Source organism: Malania oleifera, chromosome 7 (genome assembly GCF_029873635.1).
Source record: "Malania oleifera isolate guangnan ecotype guangnan chromosome 7, ASM2987363v1, whole genome shotgun sequence".
NCBI lineage: Eukaryota > Viridiplantae > Streptophyta > Magnoliopsida > Santalales > Ximeniaceae > Malania > Malania oleifera.
Genome location: NC_080423.1, coordinates 20,619,756 through 20,643,485, shown reverse-complemented (window position 1 = coordinate 20,643,485; position 23,730 = coordinate 20,619,756). Strand labels below are relative to the sequence as shown.

The 23,730-nt window shown below is 35.0% G+C and overlaps 1 protein-coding gene across 2 annotated transcripts; it reads left to right on the top strand.

Annotated features, from left to right (window-relative positions):
- The first annotated feature begins 9,193 nt into the window (after positions 1-9,193).
- On the top strand, positions 9,194-12,748 carry LOC131159894 (G-type lectin S-receptor-like serine/threonine-protein kinase At4g27290). 2 transcript variants are annotated; one of them, XM_058115109.1, is made up of 7 exons: positions 9,194-10,525; positions 10,625-10,741; positions 11,147-11,298; positions 11,421-11,631; positions 11,734-11,971; positions 12,043-12,193; positions 12,307-12,748. In XM_058115109.1, exons 1-7 carry the CDS (start codon positions 9,238-9,240, stop codon positions 12,613-12,615), a joined length of 2,466 nt encoding a protein of 821 aa, XP_057971092.1. In that variant the 5' UTR covers positions 9,194-9,237; the 3' UTR covers positions 12,616-12,748. The 2 variants fall into 2 exon arrangements, with proteins under 2 accessions (XP_057971092.1, XP_057971090.1); XM_058115107.1 differs by having other exon boundaries at positions 10,619-10,741.
- The last annotated feature ends 10,982 nt before the right edge of the window (positions 12,749-23,730 follow it).

The following is a 23,730-nucleotide window of genomic DNA, read 5'->3' as shown; positions in this document are numbered from 1 at the left end:
CTAAAATCATATATTTTAGGGACTCATCAACATATTAATTTGTTTATTGGATTGACATATTCAAAAGCAAAACTAAAATCTAATATTGGTTGTGTATTCACATCAAGGTTTGAACTTGAAATTAATATATTTAAGTGCTGAATGTTTAAAGCTGAGACTTATTTATTTGATATTTTGAAACTTAGTCTGACATTATCTTCATTCATTAATTAAAGAAAATCTGAGTTTTTTCTTAAGCTGGTCTTTAACATAAAAGATTGATTGAATTGAATTTTTAGATAAAGCCTTGAAAGCTGAAATTGTTGAATGCATAACTGATATGAATCTTGTGAAAATAAATTATTCTATCGAAAAAAAATTTTCAATATACTCAAGATAACTTTTAGATATCAATATTGTCTTTGAAGTATACTGAAAAGAAAACCTGATCTGAATATTCATCTAATGAAATTCTGAAAGTTGAATTAGCAATATTATCTTTTGTTGATAAGATTTGAATGAAGAGTGTGATTGCTGAATATATATATTTGTTGAATCAAAACTAAAATTGAAGAAGGGTTATACTTAACTAAAAGTTTACAAAGAAAATTTTAAAACCCAATTCACCCCCCTCTTGGGAGTACACCTTACTTTTCATTTATAAAGAAAACTTTGTGTTTCTATCTCTCTCTTTGAGCTTGATTTCTCACAATTTTAATCTCTAAGAAGCTTCTTCTAAATACAAGATTTGAATAATTTCTCTCTTAGCAGCCTCCCTTTTAGTCTTACCTTCATAACTAAGCTGCGTGGCTTCCTCCAACATGTTACATTCATCAATGATTGTCAATGGACTTTGTTTTTGATTCATCGACTTCCCATAATTGTCTACTTCTAGTCTTTAATAAATTATTTTAGAGATTTCAATTTGCTGGCCAATCTGAGAGAGGGTGAACCTCAAATTGTTAACCCAGCTTGAGAATACGATGTTTACCACTCATGGAATATCTTTTACTTGTTTCCTTTCCTAAGATTTTTAGGAAAGTACAAAAGATCGATTTTCATGTTCATATTTGAGAACAAGAGAATCCTTGCAAGCTCTATTTTGCCCCTAACATCTATACATAAACAATATATGAAAAATAATTATATTTTCAATACAAAACCCACCAAGGATCCAATGCATGCGCTACAATTTTCAACAATCATAAGTTCAACAAATCAACACTTTAATTATTCAATTAATTGAAATAATTGAGGGCTATATAGTCCTTAAATATTAATATTTATGTATATATATATAGACACACACACACACATTGAAACGATCGTATCCAAGGCCCTTCGGCACTTGATTAATCCACTAGAATAATATGTCCACCCCTCTATCCTTCTCCACATAAATAAATGGGTGTTGTTTTAAATGGAAAGTCGTAATCCTAAGATTCAATTAGAATAATAAATAGTTTTACTTTTATTTGATTAATAATTTATATTTTCAATATAATGGTACAATGTAGTAGTACTATATTACCCCTCTATCCTTCTCCATATATTTTCAATACGATGTTTACCACTCATGGAATATCTTTTACTTGTTTCCTTTCCTAAGATTTTTAGGAAAGTACAAAAGATCGATTTTCATGTTCATATTTGAGAACAAGAGAATCCTTGCAAGCTCTATTTTGCCCCTAACATCTATACATAAACAATATATGAAAAATAATTATATTTTCAATACAAAACCCACCAAGGATCCAATGCATGCGCTACAATTTTCAACAATCATAAGTTCAACAAATCAACACTTTAATTATTCAATTAATTGAAATAATTGAGGGCTATATAGTCCTTAAATATTAATATTTATGTATATATATATAGACACACACACACACATTGAAACGATCGTATCCAAGGCCCTTCGGCACTTGATTAATCCACTAGAATAATATGTCCACCCCTCTATCCTTCTCCACATAAATAAATGGGTGTTGTTTTAAATGGAAAGTCGTAATCCTAAGATTCAATTAGAATAATAAATAGTTTTACTTTTATTTGATTAATAATTTATATTTTCAATATAATGGTACAATGTAGTAGTACTATATTACCCCTCTATCCTTCTCCATATATTTTCAATACGATGTTTACCACTCATGGAATATCTTTTACTTGTTTCCTTTCCTAAGATTTTTAGGAAAGCACAAAAGATCGATTTTCATGTTAATATTTGAGAACAAGATAATCCTTGCAAGCTCTATTTTGCCCCTAACATCTATACATAAACAATATATGAAAAATAATTATATTTTCAATTCAAAACCCACCAAGGATCGAATGCATGCGCTACAATTTTCAACAATCATAAGTTCAACAAATCAACACTTAAATTATTCAATTAATTGAAATAATTGAGAGCTATATAGTCCTTAAATATTAATATTTATGTATATATATACACACACACACACACATATTGAAACGATCGTATCCAAGGCCCTTTGACACTTGATTAATCCACGAGAATACTATGCCCACTCCTCTATCCTTCTCTACATAAATAAATGGGTGTTGTTTTAAATGGAAAGTCGTTATCCTAAGATTCAATTAGAATAATAAATAGTTATACTTTTATTTTATTAATAATTTATATTTTCAATATAATGCTGCAATGTAGTAGTACTATATTATATAAACATTGATGTTCGATTAGTCGAGATAGTAAGAGTAATTTGGTCCCAAAAGTAGAATTCCCATTAGAATGAGATTCCTATAAACATGACCATAGGGGAGATGTGGATGGGATGCCCACTTTTAATTGATATAAATCTTTCATTTCTAATAATGTTAATATGTTGGGCTAGATAGGATTCCAACCCCAAAACAAACATGCTAGTGAGATGTCATGTACATGATATTCTCAAGATTGTTGAAAGATCCCACAAATCAATTAAAACACATTATAATTACAAGTAAAGTCATTTTGTAATGGTTTTATCAAATTTATTTTCTCATAATAAGAGTACATTCCTACACAAATCAACACACATGTCTTATAATGGTTTTGGTATAGGTTTGTTTTCTTTTTTTGTTTGGTTTGATGCATGGGTATTTTATTGGTTATTATGTAAGCCTCAAGTGTCTTTTTGTTTTCACGGTATTCTTCCGCCATAAGTGAGGTTTATTAATAAACTTGGGACGGGCCGCTATGTGGGTAGCTTCCGGCTCTTTAAAAAAAAAAGTCTATACATATATTATTATTATTTTTTTGAATTACTTGCTAAATTAATATATGAAGATTATAATTAATTAAAATTAAATTTTTGAATTAAGAAAGTTAGAATTGAGGACTATATTGAGTAAGGAATATGTGTACATTGATTTAGTGTTTTATTATTTGTCAATTAATTGTTTAGGGATAGACTCCTTTAAATTAAGAAAATATTGAACACACTTTAATATTTGACCTAAATGAAAAAATAGTTCAATGCTTCAATATTTGTTAAAATTGATAAGTCATGTGAGGATATAAAGCTATTGTGTGGAGAACTAATAAAGCAACATATGGTGCTGATGTTAGTTATTTTTATTTGTAGTTGTTCATTTTATTTAGGAAGGTTGCTATTAGCTAGTTAATCAGTTTCTGTATATAAGTAGATTAACTGATTGTATTTAAGAGAGTTTCTGGTATGATTCATTGTAATTTTTCAAGATAAAAAAATTCAAAGTTTATTTAGACTCTCTCTCCCGTGAAATCTTTTATATAGTATTAGAGCTATCTGCCGCCGCTGCTTTGGGCAGTCGAATTCATGGCTTCTTCTAATTCTTCTCCATTCGTGTAGTCGAATTTAGAGCTTGAAGATACATCCATGGCGTCCCCAGATTTAAGCAACCAATCTGAACCATCCTCTTCTAATCTCTCAAATCCATTTTTCCTCAATTCAAATGAAAATCCAGGTAGCATCTTGGTTACACAACCACTGCTTGGCATGAAAAACTATCACTCTTGGTCAAGAGCCATTAGTCTAGCTTTCACTGCTAAGAAGAAAATAAGTTTTATCAATGGAAAAATTGCAACTGATCTAGAATCTCCTCTCTATGAAGATTGGCTAAGCTGCAACACGATGGTAATTTCTTGGTTGATTAATTCAATGCATGCAGATGTGTATGACAGTGTGATGTATTGTCAAACTGCTAGAGAGTTGTGGCTAGCATTGCAAAATCTCTTCTCTCAAGGTAATGGTCCTAAAATCTACAATCTTCAAAATAAGCTTTGTTATATTACTCAAAATTAGATGTCAGTAACTGAGTATTTTACGAAATTCAAAAGGTTATGGGATCAATTGCTAAATCTAGAACCATTACTAGAGTGTACATGTGGTGCAAATAAAACCCTAAGTACTAATCTTGACAAAGCCTATGTCATGAGGTTCGTTATAGGATTGAATGAAAATTTTGAAACCATTAGGACTCAAATTCAGATGTATGAGCCTCTCCCTTCAATTAACAAGGTTTATGCATTAGTCCTTCAAGAAGAATCTCACAAGAATGCTGGACATGGAGGATCCTATACTGATAAACTTGATATTATAACAATGTATGCAAACTCAAAGGGAAACAGCTCAGGTAATTTAGGATGGAACAAAGGAAACAACAAGAAAGAAAACCCTGTGTGCACTCATTGTAATATGCTTAGGCATACTATTGATAAGTGCTTCAAGTTACACGGATACCCACCTAGTTACAAGCCAAAAGGGAGATCAATTGCAAACCAAGTTTCTTGCACTCAAGGAACTATGATTGATAATTCTTCCCAAAGTTAGATTCAATGTCCTATCACCAAGGCTCAATATGAGCAGTTGTTGGCTTTTCTCAATACAAGATCAAATCCTAGTGACAATCATCATGTTGCTAATGTGAGTGTTGGTAATGGTTTGTCTGGATTGATCTCTAGATCTGCTGGTGTTCATGGTGCTACTGCCGTGACAGTCAATTCTTCCCAGAATCAAGCACATAATAACAAACTTGAAACCATGTTAGGTTTTATGTCTAATATTTTCTTTAGTCCCAATTTAACACACTCTATTTTTCTCACCTAAATTGGTTAATAGAACTTGTTTTGGATCCACTAATTGGGTCATAGATACAGGGGCTACTGACCACATGGTACATTCAATTACTTATTTCAAACATATCATAACCACTTTGAATACTCATGTGAACCTACCCAATGGTGAAATTGCTTTGGTCACACACATTGGGACTGTCCAAATCACAAAAACCCTTATCTTGTACAATGTTCTTTGTTTTCCTTCTTTAAGCTTTAATCTCATATTTGTTAGTCAACTTGCTAAATCACTTCTTCTTCTTCTTCTTCTAAAAATTGCTTTGATTTGATACATTGTGATTTGTGGGGTCCTTTTTCTATTTCTACCATTGATTCATGCAAATATTTCTTAACCATTGTAGATGATTGTTCTAGATCTACATGGGTTTACTTGCTAAAACACAAGTCTCAAACACAATCAGTTTTGAAACAATTTTGTAATATGATTGAGACTCAATTTTCTAGAAAAGTGAAGGTTATAAGGATTGATAATGGAATAGAGTTTATTATGAGTCATTTTTTTTGCCCAAAAGGGAATTTTACATCAATTAATTTGTGTTGAAACTCCTCAACAGAATGCAATAGTAGAGAAGAAGCATCAGCACGTCCTAAATGTTGCAAGATCCCTTTTGTTCCATTCTCACTTGCCTTTATACCTTTGGGAACATTGTGTCTTAACAACAGTTTATTTGATTAATAGAATCCCAACTTCAATTTTGTCACATAAAACCCCTTATGAAGTACTTTATGGTCATGCTCCTTCTTATAATCACCTAAGGGCTTTTGGATGTCTTTGTTTTGCATCTAGTTTAGCTCATAATAGGTCTAAATTTACTGCTAGAGCTAGGAAATGTGTGTTTTTAGGATATCCTTTTGGTGTGAAAGGTTACAAAGTCCTAGATATATCTACACATACTGTTTTCATTTCCAGAGAAGTAGTGTTTCATGAAAAATATTTCCCTTTTGTTGGTAATAATGAATCATTTTTAGATATTTTTTGTTTTAGTTCAGAAGTTGATGGCCTTGCCACTTCTAGTTCAGGTAATGACTCATTTGTTACTCCCATTTGCATTCTTGAAAATTATACTCCTTGTTCAACTCTAATTAATGATTTTGTTCCAGTTGAGGTTCCATCTTCTAATTCTATTCTTTCTTCTTCTTATTCTTCTTCTGTCATTCCTATTGTTACTTCTCCTGATATTTATGCTTTAACTGATTCTTTGGTTCCTCCTTTACCTAAACATACAGTTCCTAGTATTATTCCAATTACACCAGTTTCTACAATAGTAGTAGAACCATCATCTGCACCTCTCAAAAAATCAACCAGACACACCAAACAACCTTCTTACTTACAGGATTATTCTTGCATTGTTACTCACATTCCAGGGGCACCTTATGATATAACTCAATGCCTTACTCACATTTGGAACCAAGTTATCAGTCCTACCTGATGACAATCAGTTCTTCTCCTCAAGAACCTCAGTTTTTCTCTGAAGCAGTTAAAGATCCTCTTTGGAGAGAGGCAATGGACAGGGATTTAGGCACTTGAGAAAACTCAAACTTGGGAGCTCTCTACTTTACCACCTGGTAAATCACCTATTGGATGTAAGTGGGTATATTAGATTAAGTTGAATTTTGATGGTTCAATTGAAAGATACAAGGCAAGACTGGTTGCAAAGGGTTACACTCAAAGAGAATGTCAAGATTTTCTTAAAACCTTCTCTCCAGTAGCCAAAACAATCACTGTTAGAGTCTTGATTGCATTAGCAGTTGCCAAAGGTTGGCCTCTTCATCAATTGAACATCAACAATGCTTTTCTGCATGGGGATTTAGATGAGGAAGTATATATGTCTCTGCCTCCTGGTTATCACGATACGAGGGGAGTTCCTTAACACCTACTTCCTTTTCTCCTGTTGTTTGTAAGTTACTCAAATCTCTTTATGGTTTAAGACAAGCCTCTAGACAATGGTACACTAAACTTTCCACCACTATTAAACAACTTAGTTTCATTCAATCTACTGCTAATCACTCCTTATTTGTGCATGTGAAAGGTTCTTTGTTTACAGTTTTGTTAGTATATGTGGATGACATGGTCATCACAGGAAATGATCCAGACTATGTTGCTGGTTTGAAGTCAGTTTTAGATGCCAAATTTGGAGTTAAGGATCTTGGTTCACTTAAATACTTCTTGGGGCTTGAGATTGCTAGAAGTGAGAAGAGTATTAGCTTGAATCAAAGGAAGTTTGCTCTTGATATATTGAAAGAAGCATGCATGATGGGATGCAGGCCTGTTAACTCTCCCATGGAGTAGCAGTTGAAGTTGTCCAAGGATTGTGGAGACTTGTTGTTAGATTCGAGTAAGTATAGAAGACTCATAGGCAAACTGATGTACTTAACCGTGAGAAGACCTGATTTGACATATGCAGTAAATAGATTATGTCAGTTTTTGGCAACCAAGGCTTCCACACATGCAGACAGCTACTAGAATATTGCAATATATCAAGGGAACATCAGGGCAAGGGGTATTTTTTCTTAGTAATTCAAATTTACATTGAAAGCCTATTGTGATGCTGATTGGGCAGGATGTCCAGACACTAAAAAATCATTAACTGGTTATTGTGTTTTCCTTGGAAATGCCTTAATTTCATGGAGATCAAAGAAGCAGTGAATGGTGTCAAGGTCTTCGGTTGAAGCTGAATATAGGGCAATGGCAATTACTATCTGTGAAGTAACTTGGTTATTATATCTATTGAGAGATCTTCAAGTGAAGCATGATAAGTTAGTTCTAATGTACTGTGACAACTAGCCAGTTTTGCATATTGCTACAAATCCTGTGTTTCATAAGAGATCAAAACACAAAGAGGCAAATTGTCATATTGTGAGAAATAGAGTTCTTGATGGTACTATCAAAACATTTCATGTTGCTTCCAGGAATCAATTGACAGATGTCTTCACTAAGACACTTAGTGTGGATAATCATATCAGATTAATCAAGAAGTTGGGGTTGATCAACATATTTGCCCTAAGATTGAATATCTAGATTATGTGAAGGAAGATCAGCATGCAAGAGCTTTGCTCTTGAGGGAGGGTGTTAAAATTGATAAGCCATGTGAGGATATAAAGCAGTTGTGTGAAGAAACTAATAAAGCAACAGATGTTGCCGATGTTAGTTATTTTTCTTTGTAGTTGTTCATTTTCTTTAGGAAGGTTGTTTTTAGTTAATTAATCAGTTTCTGTATATAAGTAGATTAACTGATTGTATTTAAGAGAGTAACTGGCATGATTCATTGTGATTTTTCAAGATAATAAAATTCAAAGTTTATTTAGACTCTCTTTCCCGTGAAATTTTTTATAATATTCAATTAATGGAATTGAACAAAATAATGGGCATGAGTGAAGTACCACATCATTATCCTGCTTGTTAACACCATTTATGTAATGATTATTATCCATTTATTTTTTTATGTAATTGTTTCATTTAGTAATTGAGAAATAAAAAGATATATATTTTTTTTAAATGAAAGATAAATGTTACTACTCTTCAAATAAAATTATTGTTACATGCAATGAGAGGTCCAAAAAGTCTCAATGTTAAATTTTGATAGTTTTGAATTTAAAAAATTTTAAAAAGATAATTCAATCAAAATCATTGGTAGATTTAAATAAATAATTATAGTAGCCTATATAATATAACATAATATATGGATTTATATTGAACTTTTTTAGGAAAAAACGAATTGAATGTGGGTCATTGATGACCCTAATTAGTCAACGTAAGTTTTATTTACAAATCATAATAAATTAGTAAAATGATTAATTTAACTTTTTATTCTTCGTTCACCATCCATGCACCTCAAAGTATTCGTTTATTATTCAACTATAATAAATACACACTTCAGTAATTTCTATATAAATCCTTTAGCTAAATTGAATCAAACAGTGTTAGCTCTTGAAATTACGAAAAAAATATTATATTTACAATATATTTTTGTTATCCATTATATTATAACTTCTATAATAATATTTTATGTAGGTGAAATAATCTTTCGAATTCGTGGCAAAGCGGCTGTACTATCTATCCATTGGTGTTATATTAGACGTAAGGCGGATATGTCTTGGTGCTCTGGACTAAAAGCATCAGGCAGAAAGAAATGGGTTTCCTGTGTTTCCTGTTTGTGATTATAGAATTACAGTGCGAGCTCCTCAAAAGCTCCAGTGCAGCAGATACCATTAGGCCTTCCCAATTTCTGAGGGACGGCAACACCTTGGTTTCCAGAGGTGGAAAGTTTGAACTGGGTTTCTTCAGCCCTGGTAGTACCAACCGATTCTACCTTGGAATATGGTACAAAACCATCCCAGACCGAACAATTGTTTGGGTTGCAAATAGAGACAAACCCATCCAAGACCCCCCCGGGGCTTTGACCATCAACGGCAACGGCAGTCTCCTGCTTCTCGGCCGGAATCAGACCGTCGTGTGGTCGTCCGAACAGCCCGCTACTACTACTTATCCAGCAGCACAGCTCTTGGACACCGGAAATTTTGTTGTAAGATCAGATGAGCAGAAAGACGCCAAATCTGGAAGTGGTAGTTATTTGTGGCAAAGCTTTGACCACATATCTGATACTCTACTCCCTGGGATGAAGGTTGGAGCAGACTTAAGGACCGGTTTGGTCCGGCGCGTGTCGTCTTGGAAGAGCCCCGACGATCCGTCTCCGGGGCAGCTCAGCTACGAGATGGAATTAAACGCTTACCCCGAGCCTGTGATGAGAAAAGGTTCTGCCAAGGTCTTCCGGAACGGGCCCTGGAATGGCCTCCGGTTCAGCGGATCTGCGGTGATCGAGCCAGACCCCATTATTCATGTCCAGGTAGTGGACAATTCAGAGGAAGTGTACTACATGTATAAAGTGAACAATGACTCTATCATCAGCATGTACCGGTTGAATGACACCACGAGCTCCGGGCATCGATACTTTTGGGTTCAAACCGGAAAGACTTGGAAAATCTACCTATCGACTCCCAGAGACTACTGCGATAACTACGGCTTGTGCGGTGCCTATGGGGTTTGCGTGATCTCCGAGTCGCCGGTTTGCCAGTGTATGAAGGGGTTTGTGCCCAAGTCGCCCGCAAAATGGAACGCGATGGATTGGTCAGATGGGTGCGTGCGAAACAAGCCGCTGACGTGTGGGGAGGGAGACGGGTTTGCTAAGCTTGAAGGGTTGAAACTTCCGGATACTGAGAGGACCTGGGTGAGTAAAAGCATGGGTCCAAAGGAATGCAAGGCAAACTGCTTGGCCAACTGTTCTTGCGTGGCATACGCACAGTTCGATATTACAGGCTCTGGCAGTGGGTGTGTCATGTGGTTTGGCGATCTGGTGGACATGCGGCAGCTCCCGGTGAGGGACCAGCCGTTGTATATTCGAATGCCATTCGCAGAATTGAGTAAGTGCTAGCTGTTTGTGTTTCTTTTAATTCCTTTTCTTTTTGTTTATTTTGTTTCTTAATCATATGTGATATGCTTAATTCACACTCAAGTGACAGAAGGCCGGAGTACTGAGGAACATATAATACTGCTGGCAGTTGTAGTTTTCATTTCCATGGATTCAGGGATCATTATACTCATCCATTACATCTCTAAAGCCAGGAGAAAATTGAAAGGTAAAAATTCAATTACGCGGGCATTCATATTATATTATTATTATTATTATTATTATTATTTGCTAAGCATGGGCATTGCTTTTTAATAGAAAATTGCATGGTGGACATTCTTGACAAATGTAATGAAAAAGAAAGTTTCTCATATTATCTTAGATCTCATTATTCATATATTTTACACTATTAATTCCTTTATTGTTATTTTTTATTTTTATATATCTGAGTAGCAAAATTTGCTAAGATGGATGAATTGAATTAATGTCTGAGTGTGTGTTTGCTTTAATTACTTTTCTTCGAGCACGAATATATCACTTCCATTTTTATAGTTCCATTTTTAGTAACAGGTGTCAAGCTTGTTCTAATACATTAAATATATATGTATGTATATATATATATATATATATACAGAGAGCAACAACGTAGAAAATAGTTACACTAAAGAAATGCAAGAGGAAGATATGGAGCTACCAACATTTGACATGGCTAGCATAGCTAATGCCACTAATAATTTTTCGATTGACATGAAACTTGGAGAAGGTGGTTTTGGACCTGTGTACAAGGTAAATGAGCAAAACATTACATTTGCTATAGTTTGACAATAAAAAGCAAAATAACTTTGCTTCTACTTTGTAAAAACATTTTTTTTTCCCTTTTTGTTTTAAGAATACTAGTTTATATGCAGGGCACACTACCAGATGGTCAAGGAATTGCTGTGAAGAGGCTTTCCTTGACTTCTGGACAAGGATTGAATGAATTCAAAAATGAAGTTACACTCATGGCAAAGCTTCAACACCGAAATCTAGTGAAACTTCTTGGTTGTTGCGACGAAGGAGATGAAAGAATATTGATCTACGAATACATGCCTAATAGAAGCTTGGACTTCTTTTTATTTGGTTTGATTCTCTTATATCTCGATGAATGTTGTTAGAAAATTGTTTGTCCTATGATAATATTCATCATTTATCGATTTCACTAATAAATGAGAAACTTGACAGATCAAACAAAAAGTAAATTATTAGAGTGGTCAACGCGTTTCCACATTATTTTTGGAATTGCTCGGGGACTTCTGTATCTTCATCAAGATTCCAGATTGAGAATTATCCATAGAGATTTAAAAGCAAGTAATATCTTACTTGATAATGAGATGAACGCAAAAATTTCAGACTTTGGCTTGGCTAGATGTTTTGGAAATACTCAAATCACCGCAAACACAACTAGAGTGGTTGGAACTTAGTAAGTTTCATAAACATGCTTAATTCTTTACTAGAACCCTTCATAAGATTATTTTCTTTCACATCTTGCAGTGGTTACATGGCACCAGAATACACTATTGATGGGTTGTTCTCGATAAAATCCGATGTCTTTAGCTTTGGTGTTTTATTACTCGAGATAGTAACTGGAAAGAAGAATAAAGGATTTTATCATGCAAGCCACAATCTTAATCTTATTGGAGAAGTAAGTATATGTGTCAATATCTATTTCTTTAAACAAGTTTATAGCAAGATTTAAATTTTCTTATATTTACATTTTGTAATACTAAGGGTGACAATGGTTTTGATATGCATTAGGCATGGAGATTGTGGAAAGAAGGTAGACCCTTGGAGTTGATTACTAATGCACCATATGAAGACTCATGCCATGTATCAGAAATTCTGAGATGCATCCATGTTGGATTGTTGTGCGTGCAACATAAACCTTGTGATAGGCCAAGCATGTCTTCTGTGGTTCTGATGCTGAGTAGCGAAAACACACTATCTCAACCCAAAAAGCCAGGATTTTTCATGGATAGAAATCTACTAGAAGAAGTAGGTACATCCAATCAAAACACATTAAATTCTGTAAATCAGATTTCAATTACACTATTACAAGCTCGATAAAGCAATATTTGGGTGACTCACAAAGGTCTATTCGAGGACTAAAGAATCAAGGGTATTGTTGTTCATATGTGTTTCTTAGTATTTGTATTCAAGCAAAATAATTTGTTATAAAAATACTCCAAATTTCAATTGCACCAAATGGGTATCCGAGTGATTAAACCAATAACCCATGAAGGTCCAATCAACATATAGTGGTTCTTCACCAAGGTAGGTCCAACATCATTGACTATTTGCTAAATAAGAAGGGGTGAAGAGAAAAAAAAATATACATATTTCATATTAAGATCAAAATGGAAAATTTTCATGAAGTAAAAGGATGCCTTACAATGATAAAGCAATTATTTTTTCTAACTGGTGTTTGTAATTTAATTTGCTATATTTTCTTCACAAAAGTGATGGTCTTAATGTTTTTCCCTTATTGGTAATACGCTTACCTTTTACCCAAAAAAGTCTCAAGGACCCTAGACCATGTGTCTTGATGGGATATTAGTAGGGACATATAATTTAGGGCATCAAGCATTTGTCTATTATTTACTACCTAAAATCGAATTTGTTGTGAAAAATCCAAATTGCACAGCGGAATATATTTGTGTATGTAAAGAATCAAACACCATCACAATAAATAATCTTATTAGTGATGGTTTCAAACCGTCACTAATAATAAAAAAAACGTTACTAATAGTATTAGTCACTATTTTATCAGTATTAGTGATGATTTTTAATTAGTCACCATATCCGCGGTGACAAATACTTATTAGTCATAAATTATTCAAACCATTACTAATAGTGGAGTATGAGTGATGGTTTTCTTCAATCAACAATAGCCTACGACCGTCACTATAAAATCAACATATTATCGGCTCAAATTCGTCACTAAAGTCAGACTATTTGTAATGCCCCAAAAAATGATATGCTTGGCAGTGTAAAAAAAATAAAAAAAATAATAATTATAATAAATTACTTATTATTAAATAAAATTAATCAAATAATATAATATAATATAATATATTATTATAATACACACACACACACACACACACACATATATATATAAAGAAGCTTCACGATTTCATTGAAATACTAAGAAGGCACCCCCCTTTCTCTCAGACTCTCTCTCTCTCTCTCTCTCTCTCTCTCTCTCTCTCTCTCTATATATATATATATATATATATATATAAAGAAGCTTCACGATTTCATTGAAATCCTAAGAAGACACCCCCTTTCTCTCAGGCTCACTCACGCCTCTCTCTCTCTCTCTCTCTCTCTCTCTCTCTCTCTCTCTCTCTCTCTCTCTCTCTCTCTCTCTCTACGTCTCTCAACTTTCTCTCTCCTCCACCCATCTCCTCTCTCTTTAATTTCTTCTCCGATACTCAGCCGATTGAAAAATAAAAAATATCACTGAGTTCAATTCTCTGCCACTAACATTTTAACAGGAGTGGATTTGCTGTAGGGGCGTTGTAGGCACTTCTTCTGGAGTAAGGTAAACTCTCTCGCTCTCCTTAATCTTTTCTTAAATCTTTAGTCAAATCAACAATCGGACACCACCACAGGGTCCTATCTCCTATCCTTGTCATTTTAATCGGAGCAAATTTTTTAATTTGGGTTTCCTAAGCACCACTCCAAGGTTAGAGTAAGGATAATGGAATTATATCAATTATTTATAGTTAAAGTTTAATTAGTATTGAGAGTGGGGGCCTGGGAAATGTTAAAATAATTGTAATTCTAAGGTTGAGTTAAGTGAATTGAAAAAACTGTGATTTCAGGGTTTTGAGTTCCAAATGTTGCGGGCGTGGATTTAGGGATTATAGTAAGCCCCTTAGTAAGCAGGTAAGGGGAATAAATTATAACAGTTATTTTTAAAATTACTGGTTGAATAAATATGTGGAAAAGAGAATATGATAATTTTCTTGAAATTATTATGATACGAATATCAAATAAAATTGTGTGGCATTTGATTTATACTGAAAATGTGTTTGAAACTGGTTATGTGATTTGCACTAAGAATAAAGAAACTACGATATATATGGTGAAATGTTTTATACGGAAATGAAGATAATGGAAATGAATTATGTTTTATATACTAAATGATGATGATATGAGATTTAAAATATGGGAAATGATGAAAAGTGGAATACATTATTGTTTTATTTAGAACGATGAATTGTGATATACCAATGTGTATTTTACTAGAAAATGATGGAATAGGACACACACACACACACACACACACACACACACACATATATATATATATATATACTTTATTGAGAAATGTTGAAATACGTCAAATGAGATATATAATATTATGAGATGGAATGTGTACTGATATGATGGGAATGAAACATAAAATGATAAGAATAATTGTGATGTGATGTGATGAAATGTACCAACATATTGACATGTGAATACTGAAATGCGAATACTGAAATGTGGAAATGAGAACCCTGATGGACTGGAGTTGGATAGAGAGTATGGTACTGTTGCTAGTGAGGTGTTAGTGCAACCACACAATCTCATGGAGAGTGTGGCATGGCACTTGATTGAGCTAGTGAGAAGGGTAGTTTTACCACCTGACTTCCAAACTAGGAGTGGGCAGGCCAATTATACTATAGACAGATAGTTTCCTTGTTTTGATCTAACCGAGTAGGCCAATCGTGGTTAGGTCTAGCCTTCGGGCCGCACAACCCAGTCATTGGAGGTAGCATGACGACCTAAATATCCTCAGGACAACAATGAGTTACAGATAGAATGTGTGTTTGTTGCTGGTGGACACTCATGAGCTAGTTTGTGAAATGAAAATGGGAAATGAAAGAGTGTGATTTTGATTGCATAAATAATATGGGCTAAGTAAAACTCTCCGTCTGAGAGCTTATTGAGTAAGGTGAGTGCCCTGATAAGTATCAGTTGTAGCCACACCCAAATTAATCGGATAAAGTTACAAACGATATCAGAGCAAATACGCGCTACATGTATGGGCATGTAATCTCCCCTATCCTTGGAAACTTTCGCTGATATATATTGGTTGTATATATGTAACCATAAGAAATGGTAACATAGCTTATGAAATTATATTTTATAATTATGAGTACATATTGGTATATTTTCTCAGATGATGTAATCACTTAAATGAGTATATTATGATATACCTAAACTCATACTGCCACACACAGTCAATAATTTATTCCGTCTTACTGAGAGGTGTCTCACCCAAATATTTAAATATTTTAGGGAGCCGTGAAAAACCAAGAGATAGAGCTCCGAGATAGAGGGGAGCTGGTACCCTGATAGTGAGGGTAAGTGTCTTGTATTAGGGATGTATGATTCCCTAAAGTATGTTATGGATTTTTGGGGATGTGTATAGATTTATAGAACTATGGTTATTTATATTCTGGATGGTTTGCAAATATTAAGTTCCGCTGTTAGGGTTGTTTCTATGAGATTTATTGTTTATCCGGTACCTATTTCGGGTCAGGTTATGTTTGGAATGGTATCAAAGCTTGTGACGTGGCTAATGATTTGATTATTATTGGAAAAAAAAATTATATGAATATCCACGGCGTTACAGTTTGATATCAAAACCTAATTTGCTAGGTTTTGCAGACTTTAGTAAATAGCGTAATACAAATACCAGAGTATAGGAATGGATTGTGAGGAAATAGGATATGGATAAATTGAAATAGGAGTTAGTTATTGTTAGAGGAGGATATCAGGAATTTAAGGTTCTATCTTGCAGCTTGGAGGCAGGAAATTCCATGACTATTTTTTGTAGTTTTCCTGGGCTAACGATATCAAGAAAGCCATAGTAAACTATCACCGGTTCTTGTTTCTGAGGAGAGGGACTAGAATTGTGTAGGTCATAATTTCTATGGATTTAGGGTTTGGTGCTTAAAATGTCTTAGGGCATATAAAAAGGAGGATAGTTAAGGTTTTGAGATTGAGTGGTGCATTAAAACTTACCTTAGAAATGTGGATATTTAACCGTTTTCTTGATAAGGAAATTATATCAGTTACGTTAAGGTATCAGAAATCTAAGATTGTTTTGGTTCTATTATCAGGGTGGACCCCGAGAATAATATTGGAAGTAGTGGCAACGTGGGGGCTTCCAGCATAGGTGGTAGTGACTTTGAATATGTTAGCTTTGGTGCAACCCCAAGAGGGGGAGGGGGTGAATTGGGTATTTAAAGTTTATCGCCTAGGTCTATTGGTTTTAACAATAGTGTAACACAGCCTAGCATTAATCTATGCAATTAACAAATAAACATACACGTGCAGTTAAAAAAGTGCAGAAATGTAAAGAACACGCACGATATGTTATCGAGGTTCGGCCAAATTGCCTACATCCTCGCCTTGGTTAACAAGCATAAGGATTACCACTATAATGATTCATTTAAAATGGGTGAAGCGGCACCAAATACAACCAGGTCAGTTCAAAGGGCTGACTTCAACCGAAACGCCTTAACAGGATGGCGCACCTAGCTTTCCTAATCGAGTCTAAGCGATTTCGAGACTATTCCACAGGGCTAGTCTCCTTCTTCAGGCCCGTGCTTAGAATACAACCAATGTGTATAAAAGTTTTTATACACAAATTTGCTTCTAGACAAGCAGATGTGTGCACCAGTATAACTCAATCAATAATGCAAGCACAGAGGGATCTGTAAATATGCTCAGTGCTTTAATGTGTTCTAAACACTTAATTCACGTATAAGATTTTAGTTCAGATATAGAGTGTATACCCAAGCAATATTTGAAACACACTATGTGAATAGTGCAATATCAAATCAGGGTTTCAAAATATGTTAAGCAAGTTCAAGCAAACAAACTCAACAATATATTATAATATTCAAAGCACAATAGAGTTGTTTGAATCACTAGCTTGAAAAGGAATTTTGTCACAAACAAAATCTAGGTTTAGGTACCTTACAACAACAGTGCAAGAACCACAACCTTCAAGGTTGTTCCACACCAAATTTATCAAATGAAATTGGTGGAAGAACCTTAATGCTAAACTCTCTTAGAAAATCAATCAAACAATAATACAAGTTAGAGTTTAAGTTACAGATATTAAACACAATAACCTTGGAAAATACTCACAATGCTTGGAGAAATCAAGAATGAGGAGTATGTGAGTTTTTGGAAGTGTTATATGGCCAAAAAAGGGTTTTGAAAGATGAGAGAATATTTGCCCTAATCAGGTTTGTTAATCCTTGCTAATTAAGACAAATGAATGAGTATATATCGGCAAGGAGGAATTTTTGACCATTGGGAATATAATGGATATAATTAGATTTGTTTAAAAGGCCAATAAGAATATTAACCCTTTTTACCTCATTAAAAAATTCAGTAAAAATTATTTTAACCCGCAGGATTCGGGTGCCTGAACAAACACAGTAAAAAATATAGCCTTTAGTAATTCGGGTGCCTGAATGATGAGTCGGTCGGCTGAAGCAAAGTCAATAGCAAATGTTCTATAATTCTGGTGCTCGACTCATAGTTCGGTTAACCGAACCAGGCAGTTCGGTCGCCCGTGCCTCCATTTGAACATAAACCATCGGTCGGCCGAGTGGTTGAAAAGTGCCCTTACAGGATTTCGGGTGCCTGAGGAAGGTACATTCAAAAAGGTTCGGGTGCCCGAAGACCAAGTCAACATGTTGACTGGTTCGGTCGCCCAGGATGCTTTACACGGCAAAGGTTTAGTCGCCCGAACCCTCTTAGCTTTTCCCATTAAGTGCATTTTATCCTTATTTTGATTCCCTTGATTAAGATAAGTGATGTAGGGGACTTTGTGTCCTTAGTTTAGGTACCTAAGGTCCAACTAAGGTCATTTTGAGGATATCTACCTACCATGCATGATGCAAATTATTACAAGCCATACACATGCACAGTTCATAATAAATTAAAACCCAAAATGAAGAACTAAACAAATGAATATAAATTACAACATATAAATCTTCATTCTTTGGCATGAACACCGTACGCCATCATGATACGTCTTTTAGTCCTGAAGCGCGCACAAGGTGATCCTGCATGCAATTTTCAGTACAACCATTAGTACCAAGAGTATTTGTTATAATCAAAATTGGGTGTGACTTATAAGGTCAACAATCTCCTCATTTTTTATGATGACAAATACTTTATGCAAAAGTGGGTTCAGCTAAGAAAAGGCTCCCCCTAACTTTGTGGATAAAGATAGTTAAAGTAGTAGGTAACAATAGATTAAGCATAATTGAGCAGAGTGTCTTACCCCACTTTTGCCTCTCCTCCCCCTTTTGGCAACAACAAAAAGGGTTAAACAAATAAAGCGTGAAGGCAAGGAATGTCATTTAGATATGAAAGGTATATTGGGAGGAATACAAAAAATTGGCAGCATGTCGTTTGAAAAAGAGCATTCTAAAACGTAACCCTGTACCTAAGTGACCTGTTTAGAGTTCCCATACACAGTATATAACAAATTTTAATTAAGTAATCCAAACAGAATGTTCATCAAGGAAGTAGGAGAAATATTTAGCATATGATACCAATTTATAATTTTGATGTTCTATACTTCCCCATCGGATGATTATGCAAGAATGAAGAGTAAACTCTCATTTGGCTTTCACTCATCCTTTCAAAAATATTTTCATGTAAATTTTGTCATAATCATCTTTTGTTTGCCAAAACAAGCTCAAATTTCCACAAGGTATAGTAAATGAAAACGTGTTGGCAAGATGCCAAGTGACATACTTTTGTGATAGTGAGCCTACCAACTATAATCATGCTAACTAATAAAAATACTAATATTTGCAAAAGCATGATATTTTGAAGTGAGCATGATGTCGAATATAGATGTTGTCAAGACACGCTTATTGATATCACCTAGTTACTGTATTTTTCAAATGATGTATAGAATGAAAGCACAATTCATTTCTATTTCTCAGGGCCTAATAATTTCAATGTTGAGTGACTCCCCCTAAGAATATGCATTTTCCTAATAAGTCAACTTGAGTAAAATTCAAATGATATTTTGGAAACAAACTCAAGCTTTAAGAAGTTTAGCATTTAGAAAATGATATATGATTGTGTGCAATAATTAAGGAAAAATCCGGTAGCATTTAGTTTGAAAATATGATCAATCCATAATAGGCTGCCAAAATCTAAGCACTTCAAATATATACAAATAACCAGCTCCAAGGAATTTAGAATTTCAAAGCAAATGAGCTAAGCGTAAATACTTAAAGTCTAAGATCAAATTGCATTTGCACACAAGATAATATATAAACGATCATTTCAATTATTAGGACAAATATCTACATAAAATTTGGCAGCATGCCGGCTGTAAACAAGACATTTCCCAAAATTTACCTACACAAAAACAATTCTCAAACAAGCAGTATTTCAAGAGTAAGACATACGAGAACCTATAATCTACCAGCAGGCAATTCTCATCCACTGCATCTGCCATGCAGGAGGCTTTCTATATTAAGCATGCATTTCAACATAATAGACATTTGAGCACAGACACATGCAAACCAAAATAATGCAGATATATATACCATAATCAAAAGCACAATCACCATATCATAGTATCTACGTGTGTGTAGCGAATTTATCATCAAAAGAAACAAATATGGAAGCGGTTTTTAAAATACATATAGACCAAATAAAAGTGTATCTGAATAAAACACAACAGATGATCAAATAAGGAACTGGAGCATGATGAAATGGATCCTCATGAAGCACTCCTAGGTCTCCCCGTCGTCATGATCATCATCCTCCTCCTCACCGCTCACCTCCATCTAGTTGTCCTCCCCAATGTCCTTGTCATTCATCTCTCGCAGCCGCTCACCAAGGATATGGAAGTTAGCCCGTACCTCAGACTGGAATCCGGTGAACTCGCTGTAAAAGGAGTCAAGTCTAGCCTGTGATGAAGACACCTGCTCAGTCATGGAGACTCGGAACTCCCAAAATGAGGTAGAGAGATTGGTGATGGTACATGAGCAACTCCTGTGGGACCTCCTGAGCTCCTAGGTCTCTTTTGTGTGTAGTGGGCAACCACATGTTGCCTATGAGCTCGTATCCCATCAACTTTAAGGTGGTGGAATTGAAGACGTCAGATGGCCAAACTTTCTTGATGGTGGCAAGTGGTGACCTATTCAGCCTTTCCCTAACAAATATCCTAGACAAAATGTTACCATAGGGTAGAATGATCCTCTTTCCAATGGTTTTTACGAACATCCACCGTAGGATCAATCTAGGAAGGTCTAGCTTCTTTCTGGTAAAGAGGCATCACATCACGAAGCAGTCCAAATAGGATACGTGGTCCCTTAATCCTGACTTAGGCAATATGTTGTAGGAAATTAAGTCGTGTACCACCTTTGCCTCTAAAGTCAAGGATCTATAGCTAGGGGTGTTGGTCAGATCAGCCACTGGATTTTTTATGACAAAATTAACAAATATACTCACAGTGAAGTCCTGCTCGGCTATCTAGGTGGAGGAAGAATCAGGGCAGATGAAGTCGCCACGCTGGATCTCAAAGGCCTCTACCAGGTAGGCATCATCAAAATGAAGATCTATCTCGAGCACCCTGGAGTAGTTGCCCTACTCATCTTGAGCGAGATTTTCATAAAAGAGTCGGATAATCAGCAGGAATATCCCTCTCGGCTGAAAGGCTATAAACTTATACCATCCTTGATATCAAAACATGTCAAGAACGTTGTTGAAAGTGAGTTTGCATGAATTCGATATCAAGAAGTTTTCCCATAATGGGATCTCTGAGGCGAAAAGTTTTCTCGTACTTGGTTCGACTATCGGGTGTGGGAAACCACTCGTCTAATGGAACACCCACGACAACACGTCTCTATTCTCTGGCCATGGAAAGAAATCTCAAGTAAGACTGGGCTAGGATGTGTAAGGAAAAACCAAGAAGGCTCTCAAATTGGTGGAAGAAATGAACCAGTTTTTACAGAGAACCATATATATCAGCGCGGTACGGGCGCTTAAGCATGAGTTCGGTCACCCGAACAACTTTAATTACAAGAGCCCACTAAGTCTTTTCGGCAGCCCAAGAATAGGTTCGGTTAGCTGAATTTCAGGCGCCATTTTGTGTTTTCGAGTGTCGGCTGCCTGAATCAATTTTGCACTATGTGAACCAGTCTCCCGAAGTTCTCTTCTTAGTTGCTCGAATATAAGTTTGGGGACTCGGAGAAGTTCGGCAGCCCGAGATTATTTGAACTTGAAAGTTCAGCCACCCAAAGTGTGGTCAACTGCTTGGTCAAACTTCAAGTTTGGTCGACCGAAGTGCAAATGCACTGAGGGGTTCGGTCACCCGAGCTTGGTCCACTTGTTTTTATTTGGCTGGATTTTCAAAGCCAAAGACCCTATGGTTTATTTATGATATTTAGGGCGTTGATAGGGCTTCAAGGTGAGCTTAGGACAAGATTTTTGACTTTAATTTCTAAATCTCATAGTTGTACGACGGATGGAGTATGCTTAATGCTAGATGTTCATATTTAAGCGAGAGTTAAGCACTTGAACTTTAAACGCAAGGCAATCATGTCGTGTCCATTTGAAAGTGGTTTTCTATTCAAATAGCCAAAGATTTATATTCTAACCAACAAGTATATTCATTTAGTCCAGATTGGTTTTGTAATTGAACTCACAGATTGGCTTGTTTCTTCAAAATACTTAGTCTGCTATATTTTGAATGGTAGGCATACAAAGATGACACATTTATCAGCCCCAAGCCACTTCCTAACCCCTTAGAGAATCCTACCCCCTACAGTTAATCCTAACTTACTAAGGAAGAGCTATGTGATCATGTAATTCCTATGTGAGCAAGTTCTTCCTTGACTTTCAAGGGGTTTTCCTTCTTAACAACTTATACCATTTTTCTTCCTTTATTTTTGATGAGTTAGGGGTTGGCGATTCCTTAATTTTCCATACCTGTTTGGGCTTCACATCTTTTCTTTTAAATGGGCAATCAAATTTTGTGTGTCCCTTCTTTTTACATAAAATGCATGTGGTGCGAATGCACGGTCCAGACGAGGTACTAGCATAATATTTTAATTCTTTAACAAAGTACCCCATATATAAGTTTTTTCTTTTCTTATTTTCAATTCCATTATAACCTATACCTTCCTTATCTAAGGTCATCTTTTGTGCACCTAGCAATTTTTCAAAGTTTTCCTTACCTCTAGCGAATGTGTAGATGATCTTAGATTGTTCTTCTATTTGCTTCTCTAGATCTTGAATTTTTGAGTTTTTCAAATCTTTGCAAGCATTTTGAATTTTTAAAAGTTCTTTAGACAAATTGTTTGCTTTATTTTCAAGATCTACAATCAAGTGGTTCTTTTCATCATCATTAGAAGCTTTAGATTTCAAGCCAGCCAATTCCTTTTCTAATGACTCATTCTTGCTCTCTAATCTTTTAGTTTTCAAATTATTTTCTCTTTCAGCAAGAATTTTTGAGTCACATTCCTTAATGCATGCATCATACTTTTTTTTCAACACAAAGTATTTCTTATCTGATTTTACAAGTAATTTATGAGTCCTCGTGTATTCAATTTGCAGTTCCTCATATGATGGCATGCTTTTACTATCACTACTATCATATGATTCATTATTAGATACAACATTCAAATCAACATATGAATCATGTTCATATTTATCTACTAAGACAGAAGGAACTGAGATAACCTTATCATTAGTCAAGGTCACAAAACACTGGTTACCTTCCTTAATATCAGTGGAGCCTGAGTCGTAGGGAGAGATGCCTTCTTTTTGCATGGACACACCGTATCTCCACTCAAGTTCATCCCAAATCTACTTAGCACTACTGCACGCTATAACCTCACATAAAACATTAGAGTCTAAAGCATGCAGTAAGGTATTCATGGCATCAAAATTTACCTGTACTAAGTCCCTATCATAATCATTTAGTTCACACTCAGATTTAGGAACATCACTACACCCAATAGATTTAGTAGGCACACAATCACCCTCATCAATGACTTTCCACAATTTCCAATTCAAAGCTTTCATATACACAGTCATTCTAAATTTCCATATAGCATAATCATTACCACAAAATATAGGTGGGTGTGTGACTAGTCTTCCCTCACATGAAGGGGATGCACTAAT

What these genes read in the sequence shown, in the direction of transcription:
- LOC131159894 (XM_058115107.1), top strand. Translation starts at nt 9,238, where the DNA reads ATGGGTTTCCTGTGTTTCCTGTTTGTGATTATAGAATTACAGTGCGAG. An exon ending in AATGCCATTCGCAGAATTGA is followed by an intron (nt 10,526 to 10,618) that starts GTAAGTGCTAGC and finishes TTCACACTCAAG; the next exon opens with TGACAGAAGGCCGGAGTACT. An exon ending in ATCTTAATCTTATTGGAGAA is followed by an intron (nt 12,194 to 12,306) that starts GTAAGTATATGT and finishes GATATGCATTAG; the next exon opens with GCATGGAGATTGTGGAAAGA.